This window comes from Wyeomyia smithii, chromosome 2 (genome assembly GCF_029784165.1).
Source record: "Wyeomyia smithii strain HCP4-BCI-WySm-NY-G18 chromosome 2, ASM2978416v1, whole genome shotgun sequence".
In the NCBI taxonomy this organism is placed as follows: Eukaryota; Metazoa; Arthropoda; class Insecta; order Diptera; family Culicidae; genus Wyeomyia; species Wyeomyia smithii.
The window spans coordinates 223098495-223114528 of NC_073695.1; the positions used below are offsets into that span (position 1 = coordinate 223098495).

General features: G+C 38.4%; 2 protein-coding genes across 2 annotated transcripts; both read left to right on the forward strand.

The window, feature by feature from the left end:
- The first annotated feature begins 7644 nt into the window (after positions 1–7644).
- LOC129720430 (uncharacterized) lies at positions 7645–9916 on the forward strand. The gene is made up of 4 exons (XM_055671912.1): positions 7645–8089; positions 8153–9367; positions 9428–9493; positions 9552–9916. The coding sequence occupies exons 1-4, from the start codon at positions 7846–7848 to the stop codon at positions 9914–9916; spliced, it is 1890 nt and encodes a 629-aa protein (XP_055527887.1). The 5' UTR covers positions 7645–7845.
- A 2728-nt stretch (positions 9917–12644) lies between these two features.
- On the forward strand, positions 12645–15143 carry LOC129725989 (actin-1-like). Its single transcript, XM_055682499.1, has 3 exons — positions 12645–12762; positions 13472–14425; positions 14493–15143. The coding sequence occupies exons 2-3, from the start codon at positions 13501–13503 to the stop codon at positions 14696–14698; spliced, it is 1131 nt and encodes a 376-aa protein (XP_055538474.1). The 5' UTR covers positions 12645–12762; positions 13472–13500; the 3' UTR covers positions 14699–15143.
- Positions 15144–16034: the final 891 nt, after the last annotated feature.

A 16034-nucleotide genomic window follows, 5' to 3' on the forward strand; every position in this document is an offset into this window, starting at 1 on the left:
AGTAATCTGAGGCTTATACATTTTGCGCTATTCTGCAATGATGCAATGCTGCGTTTAAAGGTTGGTTGTAAGTTGGTATATGCTGATGATTTGATGTTGTATCTGGTAGTTCGTACAATCGACGCCTGTCATCGATTGAAAGATATGTGAAATGTTTACGTCGTCTGGTGCCATAGAAACTAGCTGGTAAATAGCATTGGAAAATGTGTCATGAAATTTCACTGTAATTCGAGCCCGATTATATTCGAATTCCGCAAAGATGAACCTATGCTGAGGAGAGTTAACATTATTTGCGATCTTGGCATTCTACTCGACGCTAGGTTCCCTTTCCACCAACATTATGCCAGCTTAATATCAAAAGTAACTTGAAAGCTGGAATTTGTTGCAAAATTTGGCCGCTACTTTAAAAATCCTCACTGCCCGAAAGTTTTGTATTGCTCACTGGTACGACCACTACTTGAAAATTGTAGCTTAATTTGGTACCTTCATTAGTTAATTTGGTGTCCGCGGATCGAACATCCCAAATAATGTGACCTACCTTGACGTGATCCTGAAAGTCTACCACCGTTTTCTGACCGCTCTAGATTACTTGGCCTTGACCAGTGCTGATAAAAGTCATTTTCCCCAGCAAAATTCTTCGAAAATTACAGCCAATCATTTTCAATTTTCACTTCTAATGATCGCAGCACTCTTTCAGATACACTAGATTTTCGTCCTAGTAACGTGCTATTATACTCAGATGAAATAGATCACGCGTATCGTTCAGTTACGGAATAAAATTTGACGACAAATCCAATCAAATGATTTTCACTTCAAAGCGAAAAAGAAAAACAAACAGTCCACTCAACCAAAATGAACCTCACCGAAACACTTTTTCACTGACACTGACCGATGCTTTGACAATCTTCGTTAACTGATAAACTGATTTTGTTGTCATGCTTCCATCGCATGAAATATAATGAGGTGTTTTGACAGTTCACTTCCATGCAAAAAGCGGGAAGGGAGAACTCTGAAAGGATTGTAAAAAAATAACGTTTATGGATGCTTTTTTTCACTTTCACTCAAGAGTGTCAACAAGTATCAACCCTGGCCTTGACACGCTATAACGTCCTCGTAAAATCCAGCAAGCTGCCTTTGTTGCGAAAATATTGAATGCCAAAATAGTTTCACCGAGTCTTCTGTTCCAGCTAAGCATTCGTGCCTCTCAACCTTCCTTACGATCAACTGGCCTGCTACACACCGCATTCCATCGCGCATCGTTTGGACTTAACGAACCTATTACCGCTGCAATTATTTATTAAGACTGTCGGATAGATTATAATGAATATTTTTTTTTGAGAAAATTTTTTTTACGTCGCCGCCGCACAGCCCAAGTAACAAAACTGGTTTTATCAAAGTTTTAAAGCACTGTTTTGGCTGTATTATGCGATATAAAACATTGATAAAACCAATATTGTTACTAGAGAGTGGTCGGAAAGGACTGAAATCAGGGCGAAATTAATGACTACTTAGGGTTGCCTCCTAGATGAACGATGTCTTCTCGAATATTGATCCTGAAACTATTGGCCAACTTTTGATAATGGCCAGGTAGTTAAAAATCCCACTCCTAGGGCGGCGCTGTCGCTAATTTCTCAAGGAAGCAAAATAGAAGAATAATGTTTAAAGGAAGTTTGTATAGTATAGTATCTCAGACTAACTGACGTAACACTGGAACCTAGCTCCATCGTCACAAAAAACGATCATTTCAAATTCCCAATCCAATAACAGTCTTTGTGCGACAACGCCGCTTGGGGCGCTGTCATGCAATCTCATACATATTTTGTGGTTCCCAATTTGACACATGCCGTAGCGCTAGCGCTGATGTCGAAATACCTGGCGCAGCGCGAATACGGCAGCAGACGGTGTTACTGTATGTGTATTTTGAGAAACTCTTCCTTGGATATGAAATAAGTACATGATGTATTTTTTTGAAAAAAATTAGCAATGAATCTTAAAAAAAACATGATTCACGGCTACCTATAGTATGTCGAAGAAGAAAACCCCGAAAAATCTCGAATTTTGAGAGCCGGATATATCTAACAAAGTTTAGGTATGCGTAACGGCTATTAATGTGTAGGTAGTTTTTAATTTCATGAGTGGCGCCCCAAGCTAACTTTGCTTGTTAAAAAAAGGCCGCTTGCGCGTCGCACGGTCATTTTTGTTTTTGATATTGTGAACGTTTAGCCGAAAATTGCCCAGAAAACTTTTTTATTCCTGTCTCTATGAACACGAGGTAACATTCTAGTTTTTGAATGAGCGCGGGTAAAGGCGGGGATACCATTTAAAAATCTACATAAAGTTGGAGTGACAAGTATTTTATTATACTCATTTTGTAGAGAGATTATTTCCATGAAACAACTATAAAAATGATATCTGAAGTTTTGGAATACTAGAGTGAGGCCATATAATCATTTCGACACTATTGTAACATTCATTACTACTTCTGCATTCTGTAATAAATCACCTGGGTAAACGACGTGAAAATGGAGAAGTCGTGAGTGCAGAAAAAGCCTACTTTCTCAACTCAGTTAAATTTATAACAACATTAACCCTCTAGTGCCCAATGCTGCCATTTGGCGGGCTTCAGTCGAAGTTCGGTTCGCTTCAATGAATACTTAAAAAGTGTTTATAATGGTTTAAAGTGATTTTACCGAAGTCCGTTTTGAAATTAATTTGGGCACTAGAGGGTAAATTATCCGAACATTCTGATGATTTTTCACTAGCTTAAGCCCTGCAGAAATGATTTCCGAAAAGGGGGTTTGCTCGATGCATTAAGTTGAAAAATTGATTTTTTCCCGACTTTATGCAATTTCAGACCACTGTGCGCCGTCAATGATTTTGAGCGCACCGTCGAAGGCATTTTTTTGCACGCCAATAATGATTGTGAATTGGTGGCTTCGTAGGCGCAAAATACAAGAGTCCGCTTTGACAAGCGACTAGTTGTGGGTTCGAATGTTAGTACAATCAATACGTCAGAGGGCCTAACCATGGGCCTATTCTCAGGCTCCCCATCTATCTTTTTCTTTAAGTTTAATTCTACAAAACCTCTACAAATACCGCTAGATTGGAATAACTCCTTCTTGCAATGAAAAAAAAAGAGCATACAGACAAGTACGAATTTAAAATAATCAAGTCACTTACAACAACAGAAGTGCGGAATACAGCAACAGATCAATGTTTCTGGTCGCAGTGATGAGTCCATACAGGAAAAAATGATTGTGAATGCTGTCTTGACGTAGAATTACGTCTTACGGCAACATATACAGGGGACCAATTTTGATACAGGGATCCAATTTCAAAAACCAAAAACATCGAGAGCGTCACGAAAACTGTCCAATTTCAAACGTTTTAAACTCAGTCAGTTTCCAACCGATTTTCGTCATTTCGTCCAAATGTTGAAAGTTGTAATCTGATTGTTCGAACGATTGTACTATTGAAAATCGTCAAGTCTTGGCGAAGCGCAAATGTCGATCTCTGATTGGTCGCACAATGCTTCTTTCCCTAACAAGGTCGACAGAATATAGTTGACTAGGAATGCGCACTTTGTGTTTTATGTATAATTCATTCCATGACTGTACCGATACCACACGGACGTTAGTTGCTGATCGTGACGAAGAAAGAAAAGCCGGGTTTCAATTTCTGGCTGATCACGCTGGGCGCGTTGATACGTAAGCACCTGTCTATCTGGCGGCTGTTGTAATTTATACTTGTTCTCGTGCTGGATGGCAGCAGATAACAGAAATGCAGCACTTACGCTATTGCGTCTCAAACAGAACGGTTATAGTTTGACATCACAGCAGAATTTCGACCTTCATACTCGTGTCTACCATAGGCAATATCAAACACGCAATAATCCGCTTCCATTCGACACGGGGACGGGAACATTTTCTTCTTCTATGCCGCGCAACACGACACAATACATGTTATTTCGTTGCCTTTATTATGGTTCGATAGAATGTCCGCAAGAAATCATTTTTGTACATCCGTGTTACTAAGAAAATCTATAGGAAGTGAAAATAAAGGCGGGGTTTATCAAAAGATCGCTCAGAGAATGAATGAATGAGATGCATTTTTCGTACATTAGTATTACGACATACGGAATAAATTTTTTCGAACGTTGTAGAATTATATAACTGGAAATAATTAAGTCACACCTCTTTTTCCAGTTATACCATTCCACAACGTTCGAAAATTTTTTTGTGTCAGAGCGGATATCGCGCGCTATCGGACCATGGAGCATTTATGCGATAATTGAATGAATATTGCAATTGCAGCAATCGGCCTTTTCCAAGGCTACTAAATGTATTTGGAAGAGCATAATGAATGGTTATTACTAAACTGCAACTGTGTTGCTGCAAATACACAACAGTGTGATGTTTATTAGGGACCATTCATTAATGATGTCACGCGTTTAGGGGGGGGAGGGGGTTTCAAATATTGTGACATTTTGTGACATATGGGGGAGGGGGAGTTAGATTGAGTGTGACATCACATTTCGACCAAAAAAAATAAATAAAAAAGTCACATACCTAACCACAGAGATCAACTCAGAACTATTTATAATATTTGCATAGTTCATTTATAGTTCTACGATCCCCTTTTTGCTTAAGATTTGCTTTAGATAAAATAAATAACAATTTTTTTCTCCCTAAAAAAGCATAATGTTCATTAATTCCGTTTCACCGTGCATGTTCATTTATGAATGACAGCGCGATTTCATTAATTTTTAGTGTCTCTCAATCCAATCAATACAAAAATTGTGACAAAACGTAAATAAAAATGCTTGGTTATTGTAACATGTGGAGAATATTTGGATTGCGAATTGATTGAAGAAGAGGAACTAAATATTGATGGTTTTTCAAAAATCAGCAATGATGCTGCAGTTAATGTCTCGGCTTTCTATGTCGTCGATATGCGACTCCATCAGCAGCATCCTTGAACTAAGAACTAAACGCCTTTTCTAGTTATCTTCTATAATCTTCTTTTCCTTTTAGTTTCAGTTTTTCTTTCAGTAAAATCGTTCTTATTAAAAAAAAAACCTTCTTAACAAATTTCTCTATTTCAATCAACTATCACCAAAAAAGGGGAGGGGGGTATAAAAACGTGACGTAACTAGGGGGGGGGGGGGGTTCAAGGAAGTTGTGACAACTTGTGACAAGAGGGAGGGGGGGAGTTAACTTTTTCCAAATTTTGCGTAACATCATTAATGGATCGTCCCTTACGTTTTGTTGATACTGTGCATAACAAGTGGTATATACGAAACAAATTCGATTTCAAACAGAAAAGTTCGGCAAGTTCTGCTCACGGTGCTGAGTTCGTTTTAGAAAATTCACAACACTTCATTAACAAGAATGTAACGTCTTGAAGAAGACGGTTATAGTTTGACATCACAGCAGAATTTTGACCTTCATACTTATGTAATAATATACGAAAAGTATGCGGAAAAATATACCGTTTCACGCCATTAACCTTCATTGAACCCTTGTGTGGAAAACCACACAAATGAATTTTTTTTTTCGAAAACTTCTCGATCGATTTTGATGAAACTTCTTGAGAATTCCTAAACCATCAATCTTACACAAAATACATTTTCTCCAAGGGAAAAATATTTTTGGTTGAAGAGATATTTAAAAACTTACGTTGTTTACCCTGGTGTGTGGATTTCCACACATACAACATTCGAATTTATTTTGGACAAGAAACAACTTAATTTTGCCCCAAACTTATTTTTTTCATTGAGTGCATACGTACCTGAAGCTATACGTACCAATTAATCCTGTTTCAAAAATCGAATAAGGTGTGTATGTGTGCGGAAGTATGTGTATGTGTGTTAATTTTCATTCTTACGACCAATATATTTCAATTTTCTCAGCAATGGTTGAACCGATTCGTTTGTTCTTAGTCGCGTTTGAAAGAGCTTAAAGTCTAGTTAGTTGATGGAAAATATTGTTTTGATCCGAAGGTTCATTCAAAAATGACGTAACAAAAGGTGATCAATTTACATGGGAACTGATAAACTAATTGATTTTAATTCAACGGTTTGACTGATTTTAGAAATGTATAAAGGTGCTTTCTTGTAACTCGCATCAAAATCAAATCAATCAAAAGGATACGTGGGACATGTGTAAAAGTATGTGTTTATTTGTTTCATCCCAGTGTGAGAATTTTCACACATATGGGTTACGAATACGCTAATGCTAAAAGTACCTATTTAGTGTTTGCACAGCCTGGTTGAGCAGTGTTCAACATTTCCACAGTTTTATGTCTACTGCAAGTCAAGTATACTCGCACTTTTAGGTATATTGAAATAAATTTAGAATGGATCTCCCGTGATGGTTTAACAAGCCAGTCGTCGTGGGTTCGAGTCTCGGCTCGGGAGAAACTGTTAGTGTTAGTTGGATCGTAGAGCTAGCCCCGCAATTGTCCTTTACACTAAACATTTGACTGCGGAGTCTGTGTATTATGAACGAATCGGAATGTAGCACCAAGGCTTTGCTTACTTTCCTTAGCATAGATTTCAGAATATTCTTACGAACATTCCTAGCACCAAATTGCTTCATTTGGTCAAACCGATGTTAGGATTTTTTTTTTGTTCAATTGCTATCATAGCATGTTTAATTGGTCTCATATCATGTAAACACGTTTTGTTTTGTAACTTTTGCATGAACCATCGGATCAAACAAATGTCCGATGATGACCTAATGGCCTTCAAGCCCTTCCAATTGCAGCCAAGGAAATCAAATCAATACATCCATTGCTGAGATAATCCAAATGTATTTTTCAAGATTGTTTTTGTACACTACGCATAAACATCATTCAATTGGTTACCTCCAAACTACTGCAACGTACTTCGCGTTTCCACAAGTTTTGTTTTGTTTTTTTTTTCAACGTATCTTTGGAAATTATCATTAAATTTTAAGTATATTTTTGAATATAAATCTACCCTCCAAATCCTAACAAACGCATCTAGCACCAAAAGGACTCAAATCAGTCGAACCGCTGAAAGAAAAAAATCGGTTAGTTTATCAGTTCCTATATAAGCTGACCACATTTCGTTACGTCACTTCTGAATGAACCTTCGGATCAAAACGATTTCTTTTCGTCAAATAACTAGACTTTTAGCTCTTTCAAACGCGACTAAGAACAATCGAATCGGTTCAGCCGATGCTGAGAAAATCGAGATATAATGGTCGTACACTCCCCCCACAATTATGGAACTCCCACAATTATGGATCACTTTTGTGTTTCATGTTAATTTCCTTAGTTAAACCAACTGTTCGAAGGCATGTAACATTTTTGCAACAAAACATGTCATGTTAACTTGCCTTGAACACAACAAACATCTTTTTTATCTCGAGATTGATTCGTTTTTCAAGAGCGTACAATGTGTTCATCATGAATCTATCAAAATGTCGGTCGTTATCCACGATAAGCATAAGCAGCACGTTTCTGATTCATAAGCTTCCTCTGTGATATAATCACTTATTTCTGTGCAAAAAATGGCTCGTATACATAGATTAAGGTGAGTTTTTTTACGATTCAGCTAAATTTTGGTGGTTTACAACGTTTTTTGGGTAAAAATAAGCAATTTTCTAAGTGTTCCATAATAGGGACCGAAACAAGGTAGTTTTACACAATTATGGATCACTTCGATTGGTATAAGATTTTTACAAATTCAAACACCTTATCAACTATGAAACACGCTTTCAAAGCAGGAACGTGGATCGGAGATCCAAACGGAAGCTTTACAGTGCTCAGTCTTTGGAAAATACTGTTTCCGAAGCCCGCAGGACAGGAAAGCTCCGTATGGTGGCAAAACGCTATATGGTCCCATTGACAACGCTGCATCGTCATGTTAAGCATCCTCCAAGGAATGACAGACCTGGACCCCTAACCCTATTGCGACCAGAAGAAGAAGCTCGTTTCGAACAGTGGGCATTTTACATGGCCAGAGCTGGATTTCCGATAAACGAAACCGATTTGATATACGCCGTGAAAGACTACGCCGATAAAATCCGTGAAACACGGAATTTACCTCCTTCTTTCCCAAGTCAGTATTACAATTCGATATTTTTTTTTCGAAAAAAGCTTCACTGATATTTAAATTGGTTAGGTAAGAACTGGCCACGTCGTTTCTTACAAAGACATCCTTTGATCAAAAAGAAGTTTACCACAAACCTATCAAGATCTGGAGCTAATGTGACCGAGAACGTTCTGCGAATGTGGTTTTCAGAAATTGAAAGCATTTTTGAGGAAGAGGGTATCGACATGTCGATTTTCAATTTCACAAATCGAATATTCAATTTCGATGAGTCAGGTTTTAGGCTGGTACCGAAAGCATTCAAGGCCCTCTGCGAGAGTAACGTGGAAAACACTTACATTGTTAATAATGATTCAGATAAAGAAAGCTATACTATTCTTTTCGGAGCCAACGCAGCTGGTGAGCTAACCCCGCCAATGATTTTGTATCCGGGACAAAGAATCAGTCGTGAAATCGCGGAAAGCATACCTAAAGGCTGGTCGGTAGGTGTTTCCGAAGAAGGGTGGCAGACATCCAAAACCTTCTACGAATATATGGCCAATGATTACTTTAATTGGCTGGTAAAGTCCAAAATTGAGCTTCCTGTAGTAGTTTTTCTGGATGGCCATAAGAGTCACATCAGCATAGAGCTAATGGAGTTCTGCAAACAACAACACATAATACTAGTTTCACTCTACCCCAATTCCACAAGAATTCTCCAGCCACTTGACCGATCGTTCTTTGGTCCTTTCAAGGATATTTTGAACAAAGTCCTAAGAAAATTTCAGCTGGGTAATAATTCTGCAAGAATAACCAAAACAAACTTTCCCAAACTTTTGAAAACGGCTTTGGATAATTTTACGAATCTAAAAGAATGCTTAAAAAGTGCTTTTAAGCTCTGTGGACTGTGCCCTTGGAACGTTAATGCGATAAATTTTAGTATCTTGCCCACAAATGCTACGAAAGCAATCGAAGACCCTATGGAGACCATACAAGTGGCTGCAAAAACTTTCGATGCATCAAGTCAGACAACTGTGAATGATCATGAACTCCAACTGCAATATGTCGAACTTGGATTGAAATGCGATCAATTGACGAGGTTTTTGGACAATTGGAAAAAGGATTATTGGTACGGCCCGCTTGACGAACTCGCGTTGTTTAATTTTTGGAAACTTACCAAAGATAAAGCGGAAGGGTTGCTTTTCACAGAACCACTTCAGCAGTCAAACAGTGTCACTTTGGATTTTATTGTGAATACCTACGACGAATGCTCATATCTATCGACAACAGCCCATTCAGAAAACGCTGGTAAATCTCAAATTGTATAGTGATATAAATATTCTTTATATTATTGCCAATTTTGTATAGATGCTGCGAGAAGTGAAAGTAGTGATTGTCGTGCTCCACTAACTGAACCTTCTAGTGCCCAATCAGGTAAACAATAAAAAACAGCATTTAACTTTAACTTATGAAGTCGTTTTTTAAACTCTAGAGTTTCTATACCCTGCCTCAACAAACGATTTGACGGATATTACGTTAGAGACTACAGGTGCTACTTACACAAATTCTAGAGATCCATTTGAAGAGGTTCTAGTTTGGCCGAGAGTTCAAACTAATGGTCCAAATCAACGCAAACGTCGTGGACAAGAACATGTACCATCTGTTTCTACCAGTAACAGGTGGCTGGAGTGGTATAAGAAGAAGGATCTGGAGAAGAAAGAGATCGAGGATGCCAAAAAAGCAAGGATCGAAGAGCGAAAAATCAAGAAAAAACAGAGGGATGAGGATAAACATCTGAAAGATGTTTTTAAGACGGACAAACAGAAAAAAAGTCGAGGAAAAGCTAAGAAAAAGTGACCAGTTCCGAAAAGGTCGATAAAGCGATTTGAAACATGATTTGAATAAAGTTTATTAAATAAATTCATTGCTAATTAGTGTTTTTTCAGTTGATCCATAATACGATGTAAATTGTTTCGTAATTGGTACCGCTCTTAAAAGTGATCCATAAATGTGTATTCGGTTGATCATGGAATAAACATATTTTCTGAAAAACTCTTGCAAAATATGAGAATAAACACTGAATAAGCTGAAGGATTAGATCATTCTGTAGCTAAACTCAGTTATCGATTACTTTTGAAGAGTTGGATGTGTTAGAAATGATTTTTCAAAGGCATGCATATTCCTAAGTGTTCCATAATTGTGGGGGGACTGTAAGAATAAAAGTATACACACATGCACATACTCCCGCACACATACATACCTTATTAGATTTTCGAAACAGGATTATTTGGTACCTATAGCTTCAGGTATGTATGCACTCAATGAAAAAAATAAGTTTGGGGCAAAATTAAGTTGTTTCTTGTCGAAAACAAATTCAAATGTTGTATGTGTGGAAAACCACACACCAGGGTAAACAACGTAAGTTTTTTAGGCTGCAATGAAGGTTAAATTGATTAACCCTAATCGAGTGTATTGCGAAAGTGATTACAAAAATATTATTGACATAAGACAGGCTGTCAGGCTCTTCAACTTTTTCATTATTCTTTTTGATTTTCTTGGTGGTTTGAAAAAAAAAAAAATCAATGAGTTTAGATTTAATCTCCGCTACGATACTATCCAGGAAAATTAGTGCTTGGTGCAGAAGAAATTTCAATTTGGAAATGGAAATGGACCATCATCGTATTTTGAGACAAATTCGAAAGCAATGATTTTCTCGTGAATTAATTTTCAATGGTTTTATTACAAAATAGTATTTTACATTTCATGTAGTTATTTGAAGTATGAAAAAAAATATTCATAAATTTTACTATTTTATGATTGATTTTGCGATTAGCATACCCAAACTACAATAAGCCCAAACAAATCGATTTTGTTCTAATTCAACAAGGTATCAGAAAATATGAATATAAAGTTGTTTTATGAGTTCAATGTCGCTAAACTACTATTTTTTGCGAATGCACCGTTCATGTCCGATTTTGTCTTCTGCTAATTAGGATTTGTTAACATTTGTAAATTTGACCACGTTTGCTATATTTGAGAATGGCATGTAGTAGAAAAAAATTAACATTTCAGTAAAACCTGAAAATCAGAGTTTTTATGACACTGATTCATGAATAAAATGCTTGATACAAATGAGATTAGAAGAAAAAAACAAATAAAAATCGGCTTGGAAAAACCAGTTTCGATTTTTTCTGAAGTTTTGTTTTGTATCTACTTTTTATCCTAATTCATCTGGAGTAATTTATCGTTAGATACGATTATCGATACATGCGCATGGATAAGTTTGATTTTTGTGTTTTTATGGAAATTCCTTATCCCGAAAAGGGAACAAAATTGAAAAACAACTTTATTTTTTTCATCTTTTATTATTTTTTTATGTAGATTGAATGGTGTTTTTTATGTTTAGATTGTTGTAAACTACTTTGTTCTAGCTCTAGCAACTCTTGACATCTTGATTAGTCGTTTTTTCCCAACTCAGGTTATATTTGACTACGAGAGGAACTTTCACTACTTGATAAGAATTTTAGGAATTAATTAAATTTTTCACTATTGCTATGCTGAGACTCGGTTGCCAAAAGTGGTAATTATACACTTACATAACTAGAAAAGATTTTTCGGCTCGAAAAATAGAACAAGAGAAAACTATTTTACTTTCACTTGCAATGAAAATTTTCATCTTTCACCACGCTCTGAATGTCAACTGAGAATATTGCTGGTGACGTGAGGTCACTATTCTAAGCGGTGGAGCGGTGAATGTGGCGATTTACTATTACGTATAGCATCATTACCGTTCCTTTAAAGCTGCAGACCCCAAATAGGAATGCGATCGTTTCATACCGGGGCCGGATCGCTGCATTTCTCGAATTTCGGTCAGAGCACGCCACGTAAGAAACCGTGAAATGAAATGGATATGTTTATTTTCGGCTCCGAACATCTGTTAGGGAAGAGCCAGCGTCAAACGGCAACCGGGGCAGGATGATGGTCCGATAGGAGCGCCGTTGTAAGCAAGTACGCTGCATGAAATATGTTAAGCGACAAAATGATATAACATTCTCGCAAATCTTGTTTTGGCGCGGATTCTGTCGCAAGTATAGTTTAATTAACGGTTTGGGAAGTGTGATTGCCAGATATTCTAGTCTCGTGGGTTCGCTCGGTCGGATCTTTGACTGTGTGAGTGAAACACGAGAGCATTGAGAATCTGATAATAATTGATGCTATGCTCATCTTTTTGTGCGCAACGGATGGCAGATTTGAAAAGCAAAAATTGTTGGTGATTCGTGAGATTGTTAGGCACGGAGCGAGGAAGCGTGCGGTCAATTGGATACATACGTGGTACGATGGTTTTTTTTCGCGCCACCATGATCCGCGCGGACCGCACGCTTTGTCGTCTCGGCTACTAGCTGGTTCATTCCCTGCTGCTCCCGGTTGCCACCGATGAATCCCTTTGATGGGGGCCGTGAGGTTGTAGTAGTGCGCGGCCAGTATCAAGATCCACCGCAAGTACCGTGAATGGCCGAGGGAGATGGCATGCGGCGGCTATACTGCACCGTTTTCGGGTGGCCGTTTCGATCCTTCTAAGGATTGCCTTAGGGGACTCCCAGGAACACGGCCGCGGTATAAAAGCTAGATATTGGTTGTTTTTGCTGTCATTCGCCGTATTACTGAGACGCCGGTCAGGCATATTCTGCTAGTTTTCCCGAAAGGTTAGTTTCCGTGTTTTCTCTGCTGCGATTTATTAATAAATACATTCGAACTGTTGTGAGTTAGGTGGTGATTGATGATAGTGATTAATAGTTTAATGAAGGCAGATCGAATTTTTGAACCTTGCTGAATTGCTTGCTGAATAATTGGAATGACATACAAATTGGATTATTTTTGAATTTAGTGATGTGAAAAAGTGACCAAGTGGATTACGATTCAGAAAGGAACAGAAACTTATAGTTATGTTTAGAATGAATTTAAGTTAACGTTGAATCTCGCATCACTGGATAGTCAAACGATTCGAATTGTTTGTAGTTAGTTTATTTCAAAAAAAGTTCTTGTATTATGTTAAAGCTACAGTTTTCATAGAAGGATTTAATCAGATTCTACCAAACAAAAAAAAAAAGTTTTCACATCAAATTTAATGATTTTAAACCAGTGATAAATATAGAATATACATATTTTCAAGCCTTTAAAATAATTTGGCATTTTCAAGGTTAGATTTTTGCAAAACCAAGAATTGAAGCGAAAAGCATCATATTTATAAAGATTAAATTACGAAAGTTTAACTTAAAATGTGGAAAAATTCGAAATATTTGCATTTGGAGCAGTTTGAATATAGTTTCGATCCACCGATAGTCAGAATATTTGTGAATAATCACATGGCAACCAGATGAAACCAAAAAAAATTTCGTAATTTCTTTTCCCCAGAACAGTAAAGTCCAACCAACACAGCCAAGATGTGTGACGATGATGCTGGAGCGCTCGTTGTTGACAACGGATCCGGAATGTGCAAGGCTGGATTCGCCGGTGATGACGCCCCACGTGCCGTATTCCCGTCCATTGTTGGCCGTCCCCGTCACCAGGGTGTGATGGTCGGTATGGGTAACAAGGACTCGTACGTCGGTGATGAGGCCCAATCCAAGCGTGGTATTCTCACCCTGAAGTACCCGATCGAGCACGGTATCATCACCAACTGGGATGATATGGAGAAGATCTGGCATCACACCTTCTACAATGAGCTGCGTGTGGCCCCAGAGGAGCACCCAGTTCTGTTGACTGAGGCCCCACTGAACCCCAAGGCTAACCGTGAGAAGATGACTCAGATCATGTTTGAGACCTTCAACTCGCCAGCCATGTACGTTGCCATCCAGGCTGTTCTGTCTCTGTATGCCTCCGGTCGTACCACCGGTATTGTCCTCGACTCCGGAGATGGTGTATCCCACACTGTCCCAATCTATGAAGGTTATGCTCTGCCTCATGCCATCCTCCGTCTGGACTTGGCTGGTCGTGATTTGACCGACTACCTGATGAAGATCTTGACTGAACGCGGCTACTCTTTCACCACCACCGCTGAGCGTGAAATCGTTCGCGATATCAAGGAAAAGCTGTGCTACGTCGCCCTGGACTTTGAGCAGGAAATGGCAACCGCTGCTGCCTCCACCTCCCTGGAGAAGTCCTATGAACTGCCCGATGGTCAGGTCATCACTATCGGCAACGAACGTTTCCGTTGCCCAGAAGCCCTGTTCCAGCCTTCATTCCTGGGAATGGAATCAAGTGGCATCCACGAGACCGTCTACAACTCGATCATGAAGTGCGACGTAGACATCCGTAAGGACCTGTACGCCAACACTGTCATGTCTGGTGGTACCACCATGTACCCAGGTACACAAACCCTCCGCTCTGATACTCGGCACCAGCTTCATTTAATCTTTTATTCTCTATACCACAGGTATTGCTGATCGTATGCAGAAGGAAATCACCGCCCTGGCTCCATCGACCATCAAGATCAAGATCATCGCTCCCCCAGAACGTAAATACTCCGTCTGGATCGGTGGATCTATCTTGGCCTCCCTGTCTACCTTCCAGTCGATGTGGATCTCCAAGCAGGAGTACGACGAATCTGGCCCATCCATTGTTCACCGCAAGTGCTTCTAAGTCTGTTGATAAAACCAACAACAGTAACGACAAGCAGCAGCAGCAACACCAATAAGCTTCGAGATTTTTCTCGTGTACCATCAGCGTCATACAATGTATAACCCATACATGTGATTCAATTATTTTTGTAAAAAAAAAACTGTTTCTTACTATAATGTGGATCATTATCTTTATGTTTTGAGGTTCTTCTAGCGAAATGAAGAAAGACGACAGACCGCTTTATTACAAAATGATAAGAAATAGATGAGACTTTTGCCAGAACACGGCGAAGTGAGAAAACATCAGGCAACGTCGAGCGAGTCAATTCAGAAGGGAAAAGAAAATCTTCCAATAGTTGTTTAAGACCGACCAATCATTCATAGCGTTAACAGCAAGTGGGGTGTAAAACACTATTTTTGTTATTTTTATAAACTATATAAATATATTGAAATCTATTTAAAATGTTCGATTCAGCCTTCATCTCTTGCTTACGGAAAATGTCCCGGGCAGCCAAGAATCCCCGGTAATTCTCAGTTGCAGCTTAACCTAGCCAGCAGACAAAAAAATATCGGCCTACATTTATAGTACCCAGACGGAATTCTTTTCCTCCGTTTAGCACGCTTGGGGATACCCGAAGAATGTTCGTCTCTCCTACACTCAGTTAGTTTTTTATTGCGTTCTGTCATGATTTATTACACGTAGCATTGTAGCGGTGTCATACAGAAGTGTTTGACTTGTCAGTTGGTGCTGCTGACATTTTGTTTTGTGTGATTGCGTCCGAGTGTCAGGTTGTTTGTAATTTATTTCGGCACCGTTTTCGTAGCATGTTTTGACATTATTGTTTGCTAGTTGTTTCAGAGTTTGTTGAGTTTTGAAAATATATCAGCTTCAATGTTTTTATTTGTTCAACACTTGATCACAATACGAGCTACATGCACGAAATTGAGACTAGACAGTTGGGTAAGGTAGTTTAACAAGTGTTAGTTCACGTCACTAAAATTAGCATATCTAATTGGGTGAATATTAGTGTGTTAATATGCAGTCCAACTAATTCTGCATTGGAGTACATCCATGGAAATTTCACTTGAAATTTGAGAATATCTTTATTCAGTTGCAATAGTTTATGTTGGTTTGGGATTATACTCTTCAAATTATTATTATCATGTAATGTATCTATAGTAAATCTTTCTTTCTGCCTCTCTGTCTAATTCATCAGCACGGCGGATTTTTCCTGTATGGGGCCCTCAGAATTAAGCACGTGTTTGAAATCATTATTTGTCTTAAAAAAATAATCAGGAGTTTTAAGACCTTATTCCTAGGTTTCTTCACTTTTAACCCTCTAGTGCCCAGTGCCGCC

Coding starts and splice junctions, on each gene's coding strand:
- LOC129725989 (XM_055682499.1), top strand. CDS start 13,501: ATGTGTGACGATGATGCTGGAGCGCTCGTTGTTGACAACGGATCCGGA. Junction 14,426..14,492: donor TGGTACCACCATGTACCCAG/GTACACAAACCC, acceptor TCTATACCACAG/GTATTGCTGATCGTATGCAG.
- LOC129720430 (XM_055671912.1), top strand. CDS start 7,846: ATGGTGGCAAAACGCTATATGGTCCCATTGACAACGCTGCATCGTCAT. Junction 8,090..8,152: donor TTTACCTCCTTCTTTCCCAA/GTCAGTATTACA, acceptor TAAATTGGTTAG/GTAAGAACTGGCCACGTCGT. Junction 9,494..9,551: donor ACCTTCTAGTGCCCAATCAG/GTAAACAATAAA, acceptor TTTAAACTCTAG/AGTTTCTATACCCTGCCTCA.